General features: G+C 35.6%; 3 protein-coding genes across 4 annotated transcripts in view; all 3 read left to right on the forward strand.

Annotated features, from left to right (window-relative positions):
- The first annotated feature begins 2 nt into the window (after positions 1-2).
- On the forward strand, positions 3-3,600 carry asah1a (N-acylsphingosine amidohydrolase (acid ceramidase) 1a). Its single transcript, XM_059516667.1, has 14 exons — positions 3-156; positions 292-335; positions 451-541; positions 637-720; positions 841-919; positions 1,117-1,191; positions 1,282-1,327; positions 1,627-1,771; positions 1,853-1,907; positions 2,109-2,190; positions 2,521-2,652; positions 2,740-2,863; positions 3,021-3,077; positions 3,282-3,600. Exons 1-14 carry the CDS (start codon positions 88-90, stop codon positions 3,369-3,371), a joined length of 1,173 nt encoding a protein of 390 aa, XP_059372650.1. The 5' UTR covers positions 3-87; the 3' UTR covers positions 3,372-3,600.
- Positions 3,601-5,450: 1,850 nt separating this feature from the next.
- fgl1 (fibrinogen-like 1) lies at positions 5,451-7,841 on the forward strand. The gene is made up of 7 exons (XM_059516668.1): positions 5,451-5,850; positions 5,987-6,161; positions 6,277-6,439; positions 6,525-6,622; positions 6,845-6,933; positions 7,179-7,366; positions 7,524-7,841. Exons 1-7 carry the CDS (start codon positions 5,794-5,796, stop codon positions 7,681-7,683), a joined length of 930 nt encoding a protein of 309 aa, XP_059372651.1. The 5' UTR covers positions 5,451-5,793; the 3' UTR covers positions 7,684-7,841.
- Positions 7,842-8,471: 630 nt separating this feature from the next.
- The window catches only part of mtus1a (microtubule associated tumor suppressor 1a), a 29,497-nt gene continuing 19,752 nt past the window's right edge, over positions 8,472-18,216 (forward strand). Inside the window, exons 1-3 of one of the 2 annotated variants that reach the window (XM_059515548.1) lie at positions 8,472-8,606; positions 14,621-16,275; positions 17,540-17,762. In XM_059515548.1, the coding sequence (XP_059371531.1) occupies positions 14,740-16,275; positions 17,540-17,762 (1,759 nt within the window). In that variant the 5' untranslated portion in view covers positions 8,472-8,606; positions 14,621-14,739. Of the gene's footprint in view, positions 8,607-10,937; positions 11,084-14,620; positions 16,276-17,539; positions 17,763-18,216 lie in introns of those variants that run through there. The other variant, XM_059515547.1, reaches the window with a different exon arrangement.

Genomic DNA, 18,216 nt, shown 5'->3' on the forward strand with positions numbered 1-18,216 from the left:
GGTACATTCCGTCGCGAAGCTTATTTGGCGCACTACCTTCCTTCCGCAGGGAATAACTGAACGTTTAGAAAACTTCGCGGAAAGACAATGAAGCCAAATTCAGTTCATGACTTTATTGTTATATCTTTATGTCTTTTTTCACAGTTTGTTCGAGGGGTAAGAATAAATGCTGTTTCTGCACCTGATTGACCTGTTCTTCCTTACAAAGTTTATTAGGCTGTTTTGTGAGCTGTTTCACTTCGTGCTGGTGTCACGCGCTCCTCATTATTGTCTGTATTTCTGTATTTGCAGCTGGAGGATTGCAGAAGTGGAATGTATCCACCTAAAGGACCAACGTACTGCTGTTACTCTCTTCAAATATCCAGTTTGATGTGTTCCTTCATTTCAGATGGTCTTGACTATGTGGAGCTCATATGTTGACTTTAATAACACTTTTTTTGGTTTATCTAGGTTTAAAGGTAATGTGACCTGGTACACTGTTAATCTCGATTTGCCTCCTAGTGAGAGATGGACGCAAGTGATCAAAGATAAAAACACAGAGGTGAAACTCTTTAATATTGTTCATGTCTTTTATTGTTAAACAAGAAGACTTTGATTGTTTATATATTTTTTATAAATAATAATGTTGCATTACAGTTGATCACAATGGTACAAACAATAAAAGACCTGGCCAAGGGCTTTTTAGATGGAAAACTTGTTGATTTAGTAGACGAGGAGCTGGTAAGCAATTAAATGTATGAATTAATTCAGACTTCTTAAAAATGCATTTTGAATATTTTGATGGTATTTATTTTGATGTCTTATTTTTTTGCTATAATTTATGTCCTCACTGTTTTATAGCCTTTGATTGTGGATACACTTCCACAACCTTTCAGTGATGAAATTAAGGGAATAGCAGCTGTTTCTGGCATCCCTCTAGGTAAGATTTTATCACTTTAGATTTTATTTGTTTTATTTGTTAAATAATAATTATGGTAAATGCATGCAATCAGATAAATTAAAGCTCAAACAATCTCCTTATTTATTCTTAATTGTGCCCATTTCTTTAAAAAGGTATTGCAAATGTAATTTATTAATTAGAATTTTTTTGTAAATTTATTTTATGTGTCTCTCTAGGTGAAATTACACTGTTCAATATCTTTTATGAGGTTTTCACTGTTTGCACATCTATTGTTGCTGAAGACTTTAATGGTGAGAAAATGTAAATCAGTTTGCATAATGTTGTAAATCAAATTAAATTTTAACAAACATTTAATTGCATATATTTTTTTTTTCTTTTAGGAAATATTTACCATGCCCGGAATTTGGACTTTGGACTGTTTATGGGGTAGGATTTATTTTGATTTATTTTTTGGCAAATATTTAGGAAATAATAGGAAATTATTTCCTAATATTCTCCCTATATTAAAAAAAATTTTTACAAAGTGGCAACGTTACCACTTTTAATGTTTTTTTGAATAAAGGGGGAATAACAGTGTGCAGATTTTTTTTCCTATTGTTTGATGTACCTTTTGATCTTGCACCTGGCCAAGACATTTTTGGATGTGCGTGCTCTGACCTTTCAAATATTTATATTTGCATACATACTTTATATCATGTCACAAGAATGATGTGTTTTTCATAAAGGTGGGATCGACAGAATAAAACCTGGACTTTAACAGAGAAGCTTAAGCCTCTTGTGGTGAATATCAATTTCCAAAGAGGCAACAAAACCATCTTTAAATCAACAAACTTTGCTGGATATGTTGGCATACTTACTGGAATTAGACCTGTAAGTGAATAAAGATTAATATATACATATATGCTTCTTTTTTGTGTAAATGAAAAACAAGTAATTGTTTTACTTGTTTAGGGTGAATTCAGTCTAACAATGAATGAGCGTTTCAACCTTGATGGGGGTTATGTAGGTAAGATTTTTTTTAAATGATTATGACAAATGAAATGTAAGTGACAGGTATATAAACAGTTATTTTAATGTTTAAAGTCTGTAAAGAACTAACACTACACAACACTATATATTTATTTCTTCTAAACATTAGCAACAAATAATGTGTGCAACTAGATGTTTGTGATGGTTGACTGTTCGATGACATCATTAATTCTCACAGGGATTCTGGAATGGATTCTTGGATGGAGAGATGGAATGTGGATGGGTTTTCTCACTCGGAAAGTTCTGGAAAATGCTACCAGGTAAAAAAAAAAAAACACCAGATTAGCTTAACATGAAACCACAACTTCCTTATTTCTCTTTCATGACCACCACATAGTTCTCCTTCACACACACACACGTTTTTTGTAATCATTTAAAAATAGCTTTCATCAGCTAAAGTAATAACATTCACATTCAGAAAAGGCACTGTGGGTAGATAAATATCTTTATTTTTATTTAAAAAAAAAAAAAAAAAAATATATATATATATATATATATATATATATATAGAATTATCAATCTATTTCAGTGACAAGAGGACACAAGTACTCATAAGTCTTTTTTTTCCTTTTTTTTTTTTTTTCGTGCAGTTATGAGGATGCCAAAGACCAGCTCTCTCTGACGAAACTGCTTGCACCAGCTTACTTCATCTTGGGTGGGAACCGTTCGGGTCAGGGTTGTGTGATAACCAGGACGAGAATAAACACATTAGACATATGGGAGTGAGTAAATCATGTCACACAGAAGTACCACATTTCTGTCTGCAATGTTTTGAACTGCCCTAAAATGTGTTGTTAATGATGTTAAAGACTTGATATGAAGCTTGGGCGATGGTACGTCCTGGAAACAAACTATGATCACTGGGAAGAGCCTATGATATTTGATGACCGCAGAACACCAGCAATGAAGTGCATGAATCAAACCACACAAGCGGTATGAGGCATTTTGTGTTAGAAATAAAACAGCAATGTTGTAGTATTTAAGAGAGTAGGCTAAGTTTTTAAGTGCTTTTAAAATAATTAGCATATATAGTAACTAATTATTCGTGAAGACATGTTTTAAAGAAGATAACAAATTGTAATTTCCACAGAATATTTCTCTGGCATCAATATATGATGTTCTGTCTACAAAACCAGTTCTTAATAAAGTAAGTCTTCCTTTCAGTTGAATTAACAACAGCCTTGCACTTACATATATCATACTTATATTTGGTTAATTATTATTGTTATTTTTTTTTCTTTCACTATTTTTGAGACGGAGAGGAAAAAAGGCTGTTTGATCACATTTCTGCATCTGGTCTAATGTCATATGAAGTGTAATAGTGAAACAATTTTCTGTCCTGTCTTTACAGTTGACAACCTACACGTCACTGATGGAAGTGTCAGCTGGATCTCTGGAGTCTTATATCAGAGATTGTCCAAATCCATGTACGCCATGGTGATCTGCCATCAAATCTGAATTAACTAAGGTGTATGAAATACTGTTCTAGATCTGTCATTACAGGGCAGTGTATAAGACAAGGAGGATGTTAAAAATCATAATGGTTGCAATTCTGCCTCTGAACGTGCACATCTCTCTTTTCATGGACACGTCTGTTGTAACTGATTTACCACTGCAACATTTGTGCAATTGTGCAAAAGTATAACTGTTTCTTTTGCATAATAAACTCTGAATAATTTTAAATGGAAATGTTTATATAAATATATATATATATACTTTTTTTTTTTGAGTGTTGCTCCTTTTTCTTTAATGTTTTGATGATATAAGGAAGTCTATTTGTCTGAAAACCTTGGTAATGATGCTGAAAATTGTTTTTGTAATTTATACTGACATTTTATGTGTCTCTTTCTGGAACCGTGTTGAATGCGTAATGATAGTTTGCTGATTTAGTTACTGTTTATGACATGACTACTGAAACTAAGGTCTGTCTCCAGAATCACAACAAGATTCTTCACTTGATTTTTAGTTGTTTAACCCCTAGAGTCAAGGTATGCATTCACCTTGAGAACTTCATTTTTGTTTCCAAATGCAATGACTTGTTCTCCCCTTGTTTAACTGAAGAAAGTTCTGGCACATCCAACTGTCAGTGGGGCTGTAGTCATTTGGCAATAATGCTAGGTAAATCTGGGTATCATCGGCATAGCTGTGAATGGCAATTTATTTATTTCTCATTATTTGACTTAGTGGGAGCATATACATGCTAAACAAGAGCGGGTGCAAGAATTGAGCCTTATGGGGCTCCGCATGTCATGGAGGTCCACTTAGCTCTCCTATATTCACATAATAACCTATTTTTTCTAAGTATGACCTGAACCATTTGAGTACCATTCCAGAAAGCCCGACCCAGTTTTCCAGTCTCTCTAGAAGTATGTTATGATTGACAGTGTCAAACGCAGAAATAAGATCTAGTAGTACCCGCACTGATATTTTGCCATAATCAGAATTAAAGCGAATATCATTTATCATCTTAATGAGCACTGTCTCGCACTAGTTTCTCAATATGGTGTTATCAAGATTGCTCTTTTTCAGAAGGGGCTTAACCACTGCATTTTTAAGGGATTTTGGAAGAGTCCCAGAAAGAAGAGATCACTTCTCACCACTTCTAATAGATCTGCTTCTAACAGTTAAGCACACTGTGACAAGATAGCAGGTTGACAATTTAAGGTGCTGTATTATTTCTTCCAAGATTTTACTCAGTTGCTTCAAAAACAGACATAGTATCTTCTTTTTGAAATTGCTGTCGAATCTGTCTGGCCTCTGCATAACTTGATGTGCTAATCATCTTTCTGATATTATTGATCTCAGAAAAACCGAAGCAAACTCATTGCATTTGCTGTCGGAGAGCATTTCGAATTGGGGGGTTTGTCAGTCTCTCAACAGCAGCAAAAAGAATACAAGTGTTGTTTAAGTTACTGTTTATAAGGTTTGAGAAGAATGTCTGTCTAGCTGTGGCTAGTTCAACATTGAAAGCATGAAGGCTGTCTTTATAGATGCTATTGTGCAGGGCCTTAACCACCATAGACATTGAGGACAAGTAAAATCCACTGGTCAATCACATCAGAAGATCTCATCATACACCTTACATATTTTAGGTCACTGTTTAAATCATGTATCTTGTGTAATTTTGTCTATCAACCAGTAATTGGTGGGTGGAGTTAGTGTAAATAGCTTCTGCCTAGGTGGACTAGCACTTAGTGTAAATAGACACTTTGTTAATATTAACATTTCAGATTATTTAAATGCTTGGCCCTCAAAATGGGGGGGACCCAGGCACTTGCCTGCCATGCATGCTTTATTGCTACTGTAAACCTCTGCTTGATTTAAATTTAACTAAACAAATTGCAGTAAGTTTCTTTTATTTGTTATTTGTATTCTTCCCTGTGTATCATACATTCTTTAATCAGGATTTTTCTGTTTATTTTGTAAACAAATATCCATGTGTTTTAGATTTACAGAGAATTAAATGTGTGCATCAATGTAAATTACAGAGAATTATTTATTTTTTTGTGTAAAAAAACATCTAAACTTTGAGGGCCATTCATTTGTTTTACATGAATTTTACTTTAACAAACTTAAGGATTGAGATCAAATGTCTCAGTTTTTTATTTTATTTACAGAACATTTTCAGTCTTCTTTGTGACGTCTCGGAAGCTGTTTGTAGTTATCTGCACATCTGTTTTGATCCAGAGTGACTCAGCTCAAAGTAGCGCACATCCAGTCACAGGAAACTTTGTCAGGCACCAGAACAGCATCTGTACAAGTTGTTAAGACTGTATTTGTTCTTTAGTGCCTAAATTGCACATGGCATCACTTGGTTTACAATCTTTTATCTTTAAATACAGCATTGAATAAGTACATCTACAATGTCAGTTTTGCTTATCATTTGGATGCTTTGTACTACTCTGGATTTGTCAGATTCTGTGAGTATTGTCTTAAAATTAATTTGGCTTCTTTCTTATGTGTTCAATTTACATTTAGTTACACCTAAATGAAGTGTGTTTATGTGTTATTTGTATGTTGAGTTTAAAGTAGTCATTCTGTGTGTTGTGTGTTTAGACTCCTGTCGAATGTGAAGATGAGATTCAGCGTCTTCGAGCAGAGTTGAAGAGTTTGGAACTTCGCCAGACAAAGCAACAGCAACAGATTCAACGATTAATGAATCACAACCAGATGGATGAACATTCCCTAAAAGCAGGCTCATTTTATGACACGGGAGACAAACAGTACATGGGTCAAAGCTCTATATTATTTTCTTAAGATGTAGTATTCATTGTGCAAATATGTTATACTTGTCTGATTATAAAAGCACAATATAATACTAACAAAAACCAATCTGCCACAAACAGACTGTGCTCAGATCTTCAGAAATGGCAATACTCATAAGAGTGGGTTTTACATGATTAAACCACTGCTAAATCCAACCCAGATCAGAGTGTACTGCGATATGACAGATGGGGGTGGATGGACAGTCTTCCAGAGACGCTCGGATGGCAGTCAGTCATTTGATAGGTACGGAGAACTCGATTTCATTGTTGTGAGAAGACATGTCTATTTATTAATAAATGAAACATGATGTCTCAATGTTCATGTATAGAGATTGGAATGATTATAAAACAGGATTTGGTGACATGAAGTCTGCTAATGGAGAGTTCTGGTTAGGGAATGATAATCTGCATTATCTGACATCTCAAGGTGAGTAAATCGATATATCTAAAATGCATGCAAACTGAAAAACATATGTCATAATAGGCCATAATTATATGTATGTATGTATATAGAATAAATGTATATTATATTATGTGACCCTACATATGACAAGCAATTTGAAGAATGGACTGATATTTATTCTATTACATTTCATTATATTATATTATAGTGTTCACATATTTTAATAAAACACCATCTGTTGCACAGACGATTACACCTTGAGAATCAATCTGGAAGACTTTGAGGGCAGCCACCGTTTTGCGGTGTACAAAACATTCAAAGTGGAAAATGAACAGGTCTTTTTATTAATCTCTTCATAATTATGATAAATGGTGTTTGGATAAATATTCTGTGCCTGTTAACAGATGTCATGTCAAGTTTCTAATAGATCAGTACAGCGGGGTGTATAACTGTATTCTATTTCCATTAAGAACAAAAAGAAGTGTTACACAAAATCACAATTTATACATTTCATTTGACCTGAATGGTATAATATCTGTTTATTTGGTTAATGTTTTAACGATCAGATTTGTCTTCTCAGAACCATTACCGGCTCCAGTTTGGCGTGTACACAGGAAACGCAGGGGACGCTCTCTCTGGCACTTACCATCCTGAGGTTCAGTGGTGGGCCAGCCATCAAGGAATGAAGTTCAGCACACAAGACAGAGATAATGACCGTTATAATGGCAGTTGTGCTCAGGAGGACAAGGGTGGCTGGTGGTTTAACAGGTTTGCATCTGTAACAATGACAGAGCTTTTCTTATTATAGTAATAATGACAACTACAAAATCTATGAAGGCAATTTTTCATTACATTAAATATGAACATTTGCCAACCAAAAGGTGTCCACTGTGTTTTATATGTTGTTTCACATGTATTCCTCTAGATGTCACTCTGCCAATCTGAATGGTTTCTACCACAGAGGCCCCTACAGTGCAGTCACTGATGATGGAATAGTGTGGTACCCGTGGCATGGCTGGTGGTACTCCCTCAAATCTGTGCAGATGAAGATCAGACCGGCCAGCTTTGAGCCTAATGATGTCTAATTCATGGATCTGTTATCTGAACAATGAAGGAAAATATTAATTTGTGGACGATGCCAAATGACATTAGTCCAGCTTAGTAGTCCAATTTCTAAAGTATTTACATACGTAGTTAAAAAAGCTCTTCTCCTGCATGTAGCGCAAATAAAGTTTTCAACACATCCTTGCTGCAACCATGTGTTCTCTATCTTTAATTTGATTCATTTCCTAGTTAATAAATTAAGAAATACATTTAGAAATAAATCAGAATTAAAGAGTAAAGTTTTATTTAAAGTTGCATTTAAAAAAAATATTGAATATAGAATACAAAACTTGTCATCATTTATAACAATATCTGTCAAGGTCTGTCAAGGTTAATGTAGCTAATAATTATCATCCAGTAGTAAATATATAATTCTAAGTTCTCCAGAAAGTGCAGACACCATCAGTATCAAGGTACTTAGAAAACTGACAGGGTGTTTAGAGAACTGTTTTAATATAGTAAATAAAATTACATTTTATAAAATTGTATAAAATATTTTTCTTTCCAAAAATATATAGGTTTAAAGATAAAGATTTAAAAAAAATTAATAAAAAAAATGTTGAAGGTTGTATTTAAAAAAACAACAACTTCTAAAACACATTAAGTAGAAGAGTTTTTATAGTAGATTATGGTTATTAAGATATTGTATAAAGTGTCAACCTTCCACATTATTTATTCATTTATTTTTTTATCTTTTGTAATTATAATATTTAGTTCTCTTTAACTTAAACATCAATCCCTATGCTTAAGTGGTCGTGAACTGGAGAGGCTCGTGTCTTTCATGCTGTGACGTCATTTAAGGAGAGCGTGAGCTCACCTGATCTCTCACCTTTCCAGTGCACGCGCTGCTGTTAACGGTAGACAAATCTGTGAATCCCAGTTTATCTCACTTGCGACGTGCGAGGTAAGTAGGCCTACTCTATATGCTACCTAGATAAGTTGACACGTCAGTGTAGATATTTAACATTTTTACAGACGCACTTTTGTACAGTACATTTCATCCTTGGTTTAGTAGCGCGAGGCATGTTTGTGTTGTTACTCGAGTCGCGTGAACTGGTTTCAGAGGTTTTGTTTACGTCATGTGTGTAACGTTACATTTATTCGAAGGGCATCTTCTTTTTTTCTTTCGCTTTACAACTTTGTTTAGCCTTCTCTACGTGTTATTTATAGACGGAGCTGCCAGAGATCCCAAACAGGCCTCTGATGTTTCTGTCAGGTGCACAAGACAATTTAAAGACCGCGATCAGGAAATAGACTGTGAGCTATGAGGGAGAAACATGAGCTCAGCAGGAAAAAGTTACTAGATGTAAAAGAATCCAGTGAACTTGGTTTTTCACCTTGTTTTAATTTTTTATAGTCTTTTCTATTTCTATAGATTTCTCTGAGAACACAGTTCTGAGTCTCCTGATTTGTTTTTGATTGAATACTGTGATTAAGATGCTTTAGACGTCAGCCAGCCTATGTAATGGTGTGTTCTGTGAATAATTTGAAGTGCGTGTTGGTTTGATGTGGCTCAAATGCACCATTAGTTGATGGTACTGTGGGACGTGTGTGTGCTATGCGTTGGACAGATATAGTGTTCAGAAACCGTGAAAAGCTCAAAGGGCAGAAGCTTTGAATCCCAGAGCAGGCTATAGTGCAGGTGCCCTTTAGGACCTCATACTGTAGGGGCAGACTTTTCAGATTACTAAAACTTGGTTATTTATTCTATTTTCTTAGAAATATATTATATTTAGAGTAGCGTCAATGGAAAATTATCACTTTTTTTTTTGTGATGATGGTGAAGAAGGCATGTTGATGGCATACATGCAGCAATGACTGACCTTACTGTTTTCAAAAATTCTCTGATATAATGTCATTCAAAAAGTTTGGTCTTGGTAAGATACGTTTTTATGTTGTACTCACCAAGGCTGCATTTATTTAATAAAAATTACAGTAAAACAGTAATATTGTCAGATAATTAATTACAATAATAAAATGTTTAAAAATGTGATTTATTAATGTGATGGTAAAGATGAATTTTCAGCATCAATACTCCAGTCTTTACTGGCACATGTTCCTTCAGAAATCATACTAATATTCTGATTTCTTAGTGTTGTCTTTGTTGAAAACAGTTATGCTGCATAATTATTTTTAGTTTGTGTGTGTGTGTGTGTGTACAAAACATTCCAGGATAAATAGAATGTTCAAAAGAACAGCATTTATGTGAAATAGAAATCTTATGATATTATAAATGTAGCATTATACATAGACTACTGTATTTGTGATCAGGTTAACATGTTCTTGGTGACAAAAAGTATTAATTTCTATCAATTAAAACTCCTAAAGTTTTGAAGGGTAGCGTATGTCTTGCCAAATAGTCTCAAACACTAAAAAAGTTATTTAATAAAGTTAGTTGTTATTTAATTATTGAATATGATTTTGTGCTTGTTTTATTGTTTGAGTGCCAGCAGAAATTACAGTCTATTGTTTGCTGAATTAAAATGGGTTGAATTCTTTTATTTATCTTTTTTGATTATGTCAGTCTGTGGCCTGGTGTCCAACACTTATTGGTATCTTTTGTTAACCACGATTATGGATTCCTACTCGTGTAAAGACCTTTAAGCAGGGATAGTCAAGAATAGTACTGTTCCCAGTGACAGATATAATACCCCTCATGCCTGCTATTACATAACTTTAGGAAGTCAAGGTATTACCTCGCATTTGTCAATACAAAGGAAGTGTTGCCGCTTTCTATGCCAAATATGCGTAATTGGATTACTTTTCTAGATAAATATGACATTTAAATTCTTTTGTGTATATGTTTGTTTTATCGTTTTTATATTTGTAACAGTTTTACATTAGAGGTTTTCCACGGTAGAAAATATCTGCATGGCTGATATCCAGTTTTTCTCTTCATTTATCATCTGATACCTAAATCCCTTAAAAAATGCTACTGGCTGCTTAGCAACAGCAATTGCTGCTTTTGGCCTGACATGCCCTAGCCCCTCCCTTCACGTCAGGCTTGTCTGGGATAGGGTAGCCAGTCACTGTCCCCTGTGAAGTTAGCCTTGAGGCTCTGCAGTGGATTCAGTCGTGGCCTAGGCTGGAACTTGAAGAGCGCTGTACGAGTAGAGGCGTGTTTTAGTATGCAGGGACAGCCCAAAAGTGTTCTGACAGCAGCCTGGACTGTGCTACATTCCTATGAGACAAACCATTGCTGCGAGCCAGGAGTGGTGCTGAAGGAGGGACTGCTGGGTATTTTAGAGCTGGCAGTCTTTATATACGTGCATTTAGTGTAGTGTTTACCACAGCACTAATAGGATTGATCCTGAGACATGGAGCTGCGAGTGCTGCAGGAGCCTGAATGAGATGTGCTGAACTGACATAATGTTATGCCTGGTAGGGTTTTCTTATTTTTGTTTTTTAATGTGTTTTAAAAGATTTTAGATGGCATGAAATTGCTAAGATTTAGATGAGATAAGGGCATAAATGCTATTAGAATTCTATTGCATCTTTTACAGTTAAAAGCTGAGGGTATTTAATTTAGGAGAGATGTAATTATTCATATTTTAGACCTGAATTAAAGTTAATGCAATTTGATTAATAAAATACATCTGCATGTGCTTTATTTATTTTGATTTATTTTGTTTATTTAACACTAATTGACATGCTGTAAAAAAAAAAAAAAAAAAATTAGCTTTTTTTTGTCATGCAATGTGCTATTTTTTTTTTTATGCCATAAACTGATTTAGTGCTTCATTTGTGACATTTTTCCAGACTTGGTTCTTAATAGGCTGCTTCAACCCTCAAGATTGAATGATCCATTGTATTCCACTGTTGCTTTTTATGAGAGTTTAACATATCAGTTTTATGTCCCTTCGAAGTTGAAATAAGACGCATACATCAATAATTCTCCAGGCGTTGGTGAAGTGTTAACAGAGGGGCTCTTGTTTCTTTAATGCCCAGCCCTTGCATGAGCAGTCGGACTGTAAATGACTAAGCACACTGTTAGTTCCTAAGGTATCCTTTCACTCTACCAGCGAGTCGAGGAAGAAATTTTCACACTCATTTTTTATATCAGAATATTAGAGAAAATGATGTTTCAATGAGTTGAATTTATTTTATAATGATCTTTTTATGTTAGAAAAGGATGAGAAATGAATGGGATCCAGCTTTGAAGTTTTAATATCTTGGTCCATTTTTATTAACTTATATGAATGTATTATGTTTAAGCAGCTAAATAGAGGATAATTAATATTTTCTTTAACCTACACATTTTATACATTGTAAATAAAACAAAGATTATTGGTTTTACAAGGAAATACTAATGTAGTCTTTCTACAGTACTTTAAAAAATGTTTAATTAGATGTTATTTGCCATTTCTTTACTGGCAATTTTTGAGTGAAAATTGTTTCTACACAGTTTTTTCAGTGCACTATATGACAAAACAGATGGCTTGCTGAAAGTTTGTGTTAATGATTTTTCATGAGTAACATTATAAGAATATCAGTTATTGATGGTCTACATTTTAGAATCAAATTCCAAGTTGACAGTTACTGGTCATTGCTTTATGAACATTTACACATTAACCTTGTAAACATGTTCTGGGTCTGTGATGTTTTTACTGCTATTTTTGTCTTTATTCAGATTCATTACATAGTTCCACAGTTATAGTGGCATGTATGGAGTTTGTTATTTCAAAAGAAGTTAGACAGAGAGCTTGTCTCTGGATCTGCATAAACTGGCCTCTCTCCTCATTGTACTTGACAGAAGTGCATTAAAGCATGCAAGGCCTTTTCCTCAGCAGAGGCAAAGTATGCCATGCCTTTTCAACCCCTGTGGAGTAATGCAGTGATGTTAACATGAGGAGACATAACCCAAAAAAATTAATGAGTGACTTTGGCACTCAGAAACAAATTGTCGTTTCAGCAGATTGCAATTTAATTTTTGTCTTCAATCTTGAAGAAACTGTATTGGCATCAGATTTCATCAAATTAAGTGAAACATTTAGCAATTATTAGAGTTTGTGTTAAGACACAGCCAGCTTTCTGTGTCTGAAAAGGGCATGTCTGCTGGGGTGTAGCCAGGCCCGGCTGCAGGATTAAATGACTGAGGGGGCATGTAAAATTGTTAAGGGGGCTTAACTTTATTACAGCATCAATGATTAATACACACTGAGATCTCGCTTTGCAACGATGGATTTTTAAATACAGCGCTCCCTAAAACACTCCATATGCAACTGCAGGTAAGTTAACCAGAGACTAGCAAATTTTAAACAGCCTAATGATGATAGATCATATCCTATACCTTTTTAGAAGAGCTGCAGTCTCCTTGATTTGGCACTGAATCTCCTTAGTAAAAACTGTATTTTCAGGAAATCACACAGTTGACAAAAGATAAGCCAGCGTCATTTATTATGAATAATTAACCCTTTCACACTTAAGTTTAAAATATTCTAACTGACTCCTGAGAGTAAGATTTTTCAAGGCGACAGTTATTTTAGAACGTTCCCCCTTAATGTTTCCATGGCAACGCGTCATATTTGTCACGTGAAACACCGAAGCCACAATAATGAAACTGTATAACATATGTAGGCTATCCTTCATTTCGTTTTTCCTTTTTTATTCGAAATATTCACAAACTTACTTACCATGTCATCAACTATCTGATATTCCGATTCTCAAATATGTTTAAGTGAGTGTGTTTGGTCGTTTAAAAACCTTTATAACAATAGAGTAAACTTTATAGTTAGCCTACTTCCACTGTGTTTGTCTGATTTGAAAAACACACGTCAACAAATTATATTTGAATAGATAGTTATTGCTGCTTCCACAGACTCCAAATGTAGGCTATTGTTTTACCAGTGCTTATGTGTAGCCTATTTAAATGTATGAAATCTAAAATAAACATTATGAGGTTGAAAACACTGCATAGTTGTGATATATGACAGCGTTGAGCTCTTCCGTCTCTGGCTCAGCGCCAACCAACGCGAAAGACGCTTGAATCTGGCAGTAATGTCACGAGTCACAACACTGAACATTGTAAATCCCATGGGGATATGGTTCAATTATTATTTATCTCAAAAGGTTGAACATTTTATTTTTAACCATGAATACAAAAATGAAACAGAGGGGGCACAAGTCAGATCTGAGGGGGCATTGCCCCCTTTTGCCCCCTTGTGGCGCCGGGCCTGGGTGTAGCCATCCTATCACAGAGCTAGATCTGTCCCTACTAAACACAGTGAGGTGTTTTCACTTGCACTCAGAGCTGCTTCTCTAAATACACTAAATACACATGCTCCCACTGACCCCTCACCAGTCTCCATCGAACCCACGATTTGTATCAAACTCAGAACATGTTAAGTTCAGGTCACTAGACCGCTTTATCTCAGCAGTTACTGTTATTAAAGGTTCATTTGAATAGACTAATAACACCTGCATGGCTGTTCTTTGTTGTGTTAGTTAAATCATTGTTCTCAATTTTGGGGTCAATAATTTTTTTTTTCTCTCAGTTTCTGAGATGATTTCTAAAAACACTTCAGTTTTTCAGTTTCATTTTAAGAAGAACTAGGTTGATAACCTATGAGTAAGCTCTTGCATTTTTAATGGTGTTTCTCTAGGAAACATAAAGAATTGAACAGGGGATCAATTTCATTGTTAGTCTTAAAGTAATTGGTCCGTAGATTATGTAACATCTCCACAAAGAAGATTGTTACTTTTGTATCCAACAACACAACAGGTTTCACAAATTGTAATTGGCCAGGATCTGTGTTTGTTCAATGAAGTATTGTATAAACAACAGCTAATACCCTTCTAATTTCAGTTCCAGCATATGTTGAGTCACCTTTATATCCTTTATAACCTCTTACATCAATTTAGACTATAGATGCATTTAGAATTTCACATTTGTTTACAACTTATCTCTCTCTCTTTCAGGAACATTCACAGAATGGGTTTCAGTAAATAAACCTGTCCAGAAGTGAAGGGACGACTAATACAAATCTCATAAAACAAGAGGTGTTTCAGGTAGATTTTGAATTGCTCAGCATCTGTTCATGGAGACCACAAGTAAATCCATGAATCTTACTTTCTCCATTGAGGACAAAAATGGAAATAACATCACCTGCCCCAGTGAGCCTTCTCCCGATTCACTAAGGGGCTCTAGCAATTTGAGTTGTGGCGGTTCAGACAGTCCTCTTGATGTAGAAATGGAGGACTGTATAACTCGCCCAACAAAAGACGAGACGACTTCCTCAAAGGTAGTGAAATCAAACAGAGTAATTGCTGTAGACTTTGAGAGCTGGAATGAGAATATGGCTCTCTTGATGATAGTGGACACAAAAAACACTGAATGCAATGGCAGTGACAGAAGCTCGGAAACCTCCCCTGACTGTGGAGAGCAAGAGCTGTCTGAGGTGGACTCCCGCGAGCCATCAGGTCGTGGATCCAGTGAGAACTGCTGCTCTGTGAGCTCAGGTGAAATGGTCATGAGGGGTAGCAGCTTTGTCTTGCACGAGAATGACCAGCCACTTAGCGTCTCACTAATCAGTGAGTCCAGAACCTCCTTGGATATATCTTCAGATCTCGGCGTGGTATCCGGCATGTTACCTGATGTGTGTGAAGGCTTAGCTGAGGTGCCACAAGCAGAGCCCAAGAATCAGGGCCTGGAGTGTACCTACATCCAAGCCAACAATAAGACCTTTCTCATAGATGAAAAGTCATTGAGCAATGAGAAACTTGAATGTGTTACACCTGTTCATTATCAAAAATTCAATGTGCAAAAGTTGGTATGCAACAGCAGTGGATCAAATCAGTCAACACCAGTGGAGGGAAAAACTGTTCTTATTACTGCTTCTGAGGATTTAGATATTAGTGGCAATGCTCAGACATCAACTCCAGTGCAGTCTGTGAATAACAAGACATTTTGCCTCCCATCTTTGTCTGAGTCACCTCTGAATAAAGTTGAAGGTGATTCAGTGAGTCCAATGGCTCAATTTATTAGCCAGCAGCAAGGTGCTGCCTCTCAAAAATCCAAAACACCATTGATTTCAGCAAGTAAAAGCAAAAAAATTGAAATAAAACGATTTCCGAAGCCTAACTTCAGTAGTATAAAGTCTAAAATTATGTCACGTGCCACCAACCCCTTTAAGACATCAAGTACACCAGTTCCAAAGTCTTCATCAATCTCCATCCCTCAAACTAATGAAAGCCAGACTACGGACCAGCATAAGTCACCTCCTACCAAATCCACTTCTGCTGCAATAACCAGCACATCTGCCACACCAGCTCGAAATGTAAAAATCTGTAATGCAGCTAAAAGAACTCTCTCATCTTGCCAAGAAAGTGGTCCAGCCTCGAAATCTCGACCTCGTCGATGGTCTGAAAGCGCGACCTCTTCAAAAACAAGTAAAGATGGAACACAAGAGAAGAATTCACAGGTCAATGGAGTTTTGAACAACCTCGTCACACCACAAAAAAACACTAAAGGAGGTGCAAAGTCCAAACCTGTAGAAACTCAGTCAAATAGAGAGGACTCGCAGGGGAATGAGTTAATGAAGGTTCGTGGGAAGAATCAGAAAGTCAGTCTGTTGGTAAGTATGTCTTGGCAAATAACTGATGTATGCCTTTTGATGATCAAATGAATCCACAATCAATCCTTTTAGATGCTAGAAGTGGATTTAGAGAGCACAACATTAGTAAATCTCAAACTATACCGTAGCGCAAAACAAAAAGATTGCATTAAATAAATTTAAGTTAGCGTTAGATGATGGTAAAGGTGATAGGGAAAATGAACATGCACAATTAAAGTTAGTTTATCCAAAAATAAGATTTGTTGTTTACTTCCCCCCCCCCCCCCCATTAATCCATAAGACTTTTGTTCATCTTCAAAATACAAATGTGAAAAAATAACAAAAGGTATTTTTAAAGAAACATCAGATTTCTTTCTCTCTGTTCAAAGTCTATTTAAACTTTAACATCTTGAAAGTTCATAAATGGGTGGTAAACGCAATCCATATGATTTGAGTTGTTTATTCCAAGTCTTCTGAAGAAACACGGTAGCTTAATATGCTGAATAGATTAAATGTAATAGATGTATAAACATTGATACACAAAGTACATATAGAGCACATCAAATATGGTAAACAAAAGCAAGTTGGTTGCAATGAGACAAACCTCACGTTTTGAAGTCAAACTTTTGTTTGGAATACAGTAATCTCATTAAAAATTTCATAAAAATATCTAATGTAAAATATAGAGTAATCTGTTTTAAAGATGAATGAAGGTTTTACAGGTGGTAATACAATTGAGTAAATGATGATAGAATTTTTTTATTTCCTCTTTCCTTGTTTATTTATATATCCAGTATCACCAATAGAGCCAATCTCCACTGATAAAGATGAATTAAATGTCTCCTATTTGGCCACTATTAAAAATTTTAAGTTCCAAGTAAACTTTTGAGTGAGTTTTTAATGATTTAGGTCGGTTTTATTTTGGATTTTGCCATCTCAAACAAAGTTCAAAAAACTAAAGAGCAAGTGTTCATGCAGTGTACTGTAATTGCTGTTTTAATTACTGCTGCAAGAGGGCAGCAAGCTGAGTCTGTGGAAAATGTGTTCCATGTGCGCACATCAAATCATGTTTACAGAGCTAGAGAGAAAGAAAAAAAAAAACTTGGCAGTGACTTGAGAATTCCCATGGGGACTGTATTACAATAGCTGCTCACGTCTCAAGTCTGCATGAGTTTCAGTCTCACTCTTCAGATGTGTTATGGCCAACGCTGCTGTAAGCGTGGGGAGCTCAGGCTTGGGGCGGCATGCGTGGGAGCAAATTGCTGAAAGGGGACTTCTCTTGCAGCCGGTGTCTGCCAGGCCAGCAGCAGCATGTGAGTGGAGTAGAAGCAGGCTTGGCTCCCAGCCATCCCCAGCCAGGACAGGAGGTGCCTCTGCTGCTCATGTTCCAGCTGCAAACTTACGACCACCGCTTTCAGCCTCTAAGCTCAAACGTAGTACAGCGGGAAAAGATGGCAGCAGTACCTCGGACATGCCTTCACCCAGGAGCAAACTGAGCACATCTGATGGTAAGGGCATTTTGCACTGCAGGGCTCTTTCTTCATGTTGTTTGGTCGGCTTTTTAACGGTCTGAGTTGGTGTATAGTCTAATGGTCAAAGTTTTGAGTGATTCATACTTTTTTTCTTTTTATTTGTCTTGTGTAGTGTCATTCCTGTCAGTCTACATTGTATGAAAACAATGGTGTCATGCTACATTAAAAGAGAATTAATTGCATGTTGTAACATCAGTTTCTTCATCAGTACAATTAGTTTTAGGGAGGACTTGATTTATTTGTAGATTTTGTACTCTGATATTCTAAAGTTACTTTGAGTATTAAAAAAAGAAAAGAAAAGTCTCTTGTATGCTCACCAATACTGCATTAGTTTTAAAAAATACAGTTGTTTTATTAAATATTATTACAATTAAAAATAATATTTTTTGCTTTAATATATTTTCAAATGTAATTTATTCCTGTGAGGTTA

This window comes from Carassius carassius, chromosome 29 (genome assembly GCF_963082965.1).
Source record: "Carassius carassius chromosome 29, fCarCar2.1, whole genome shotgun sequence".
NCBI classification, from domain to species: Eukaryota; Metazoa; Chordata; class Actinopteri; order Cypriniformes; family Cyprinidae; genus Carassius; species Carassius carassius.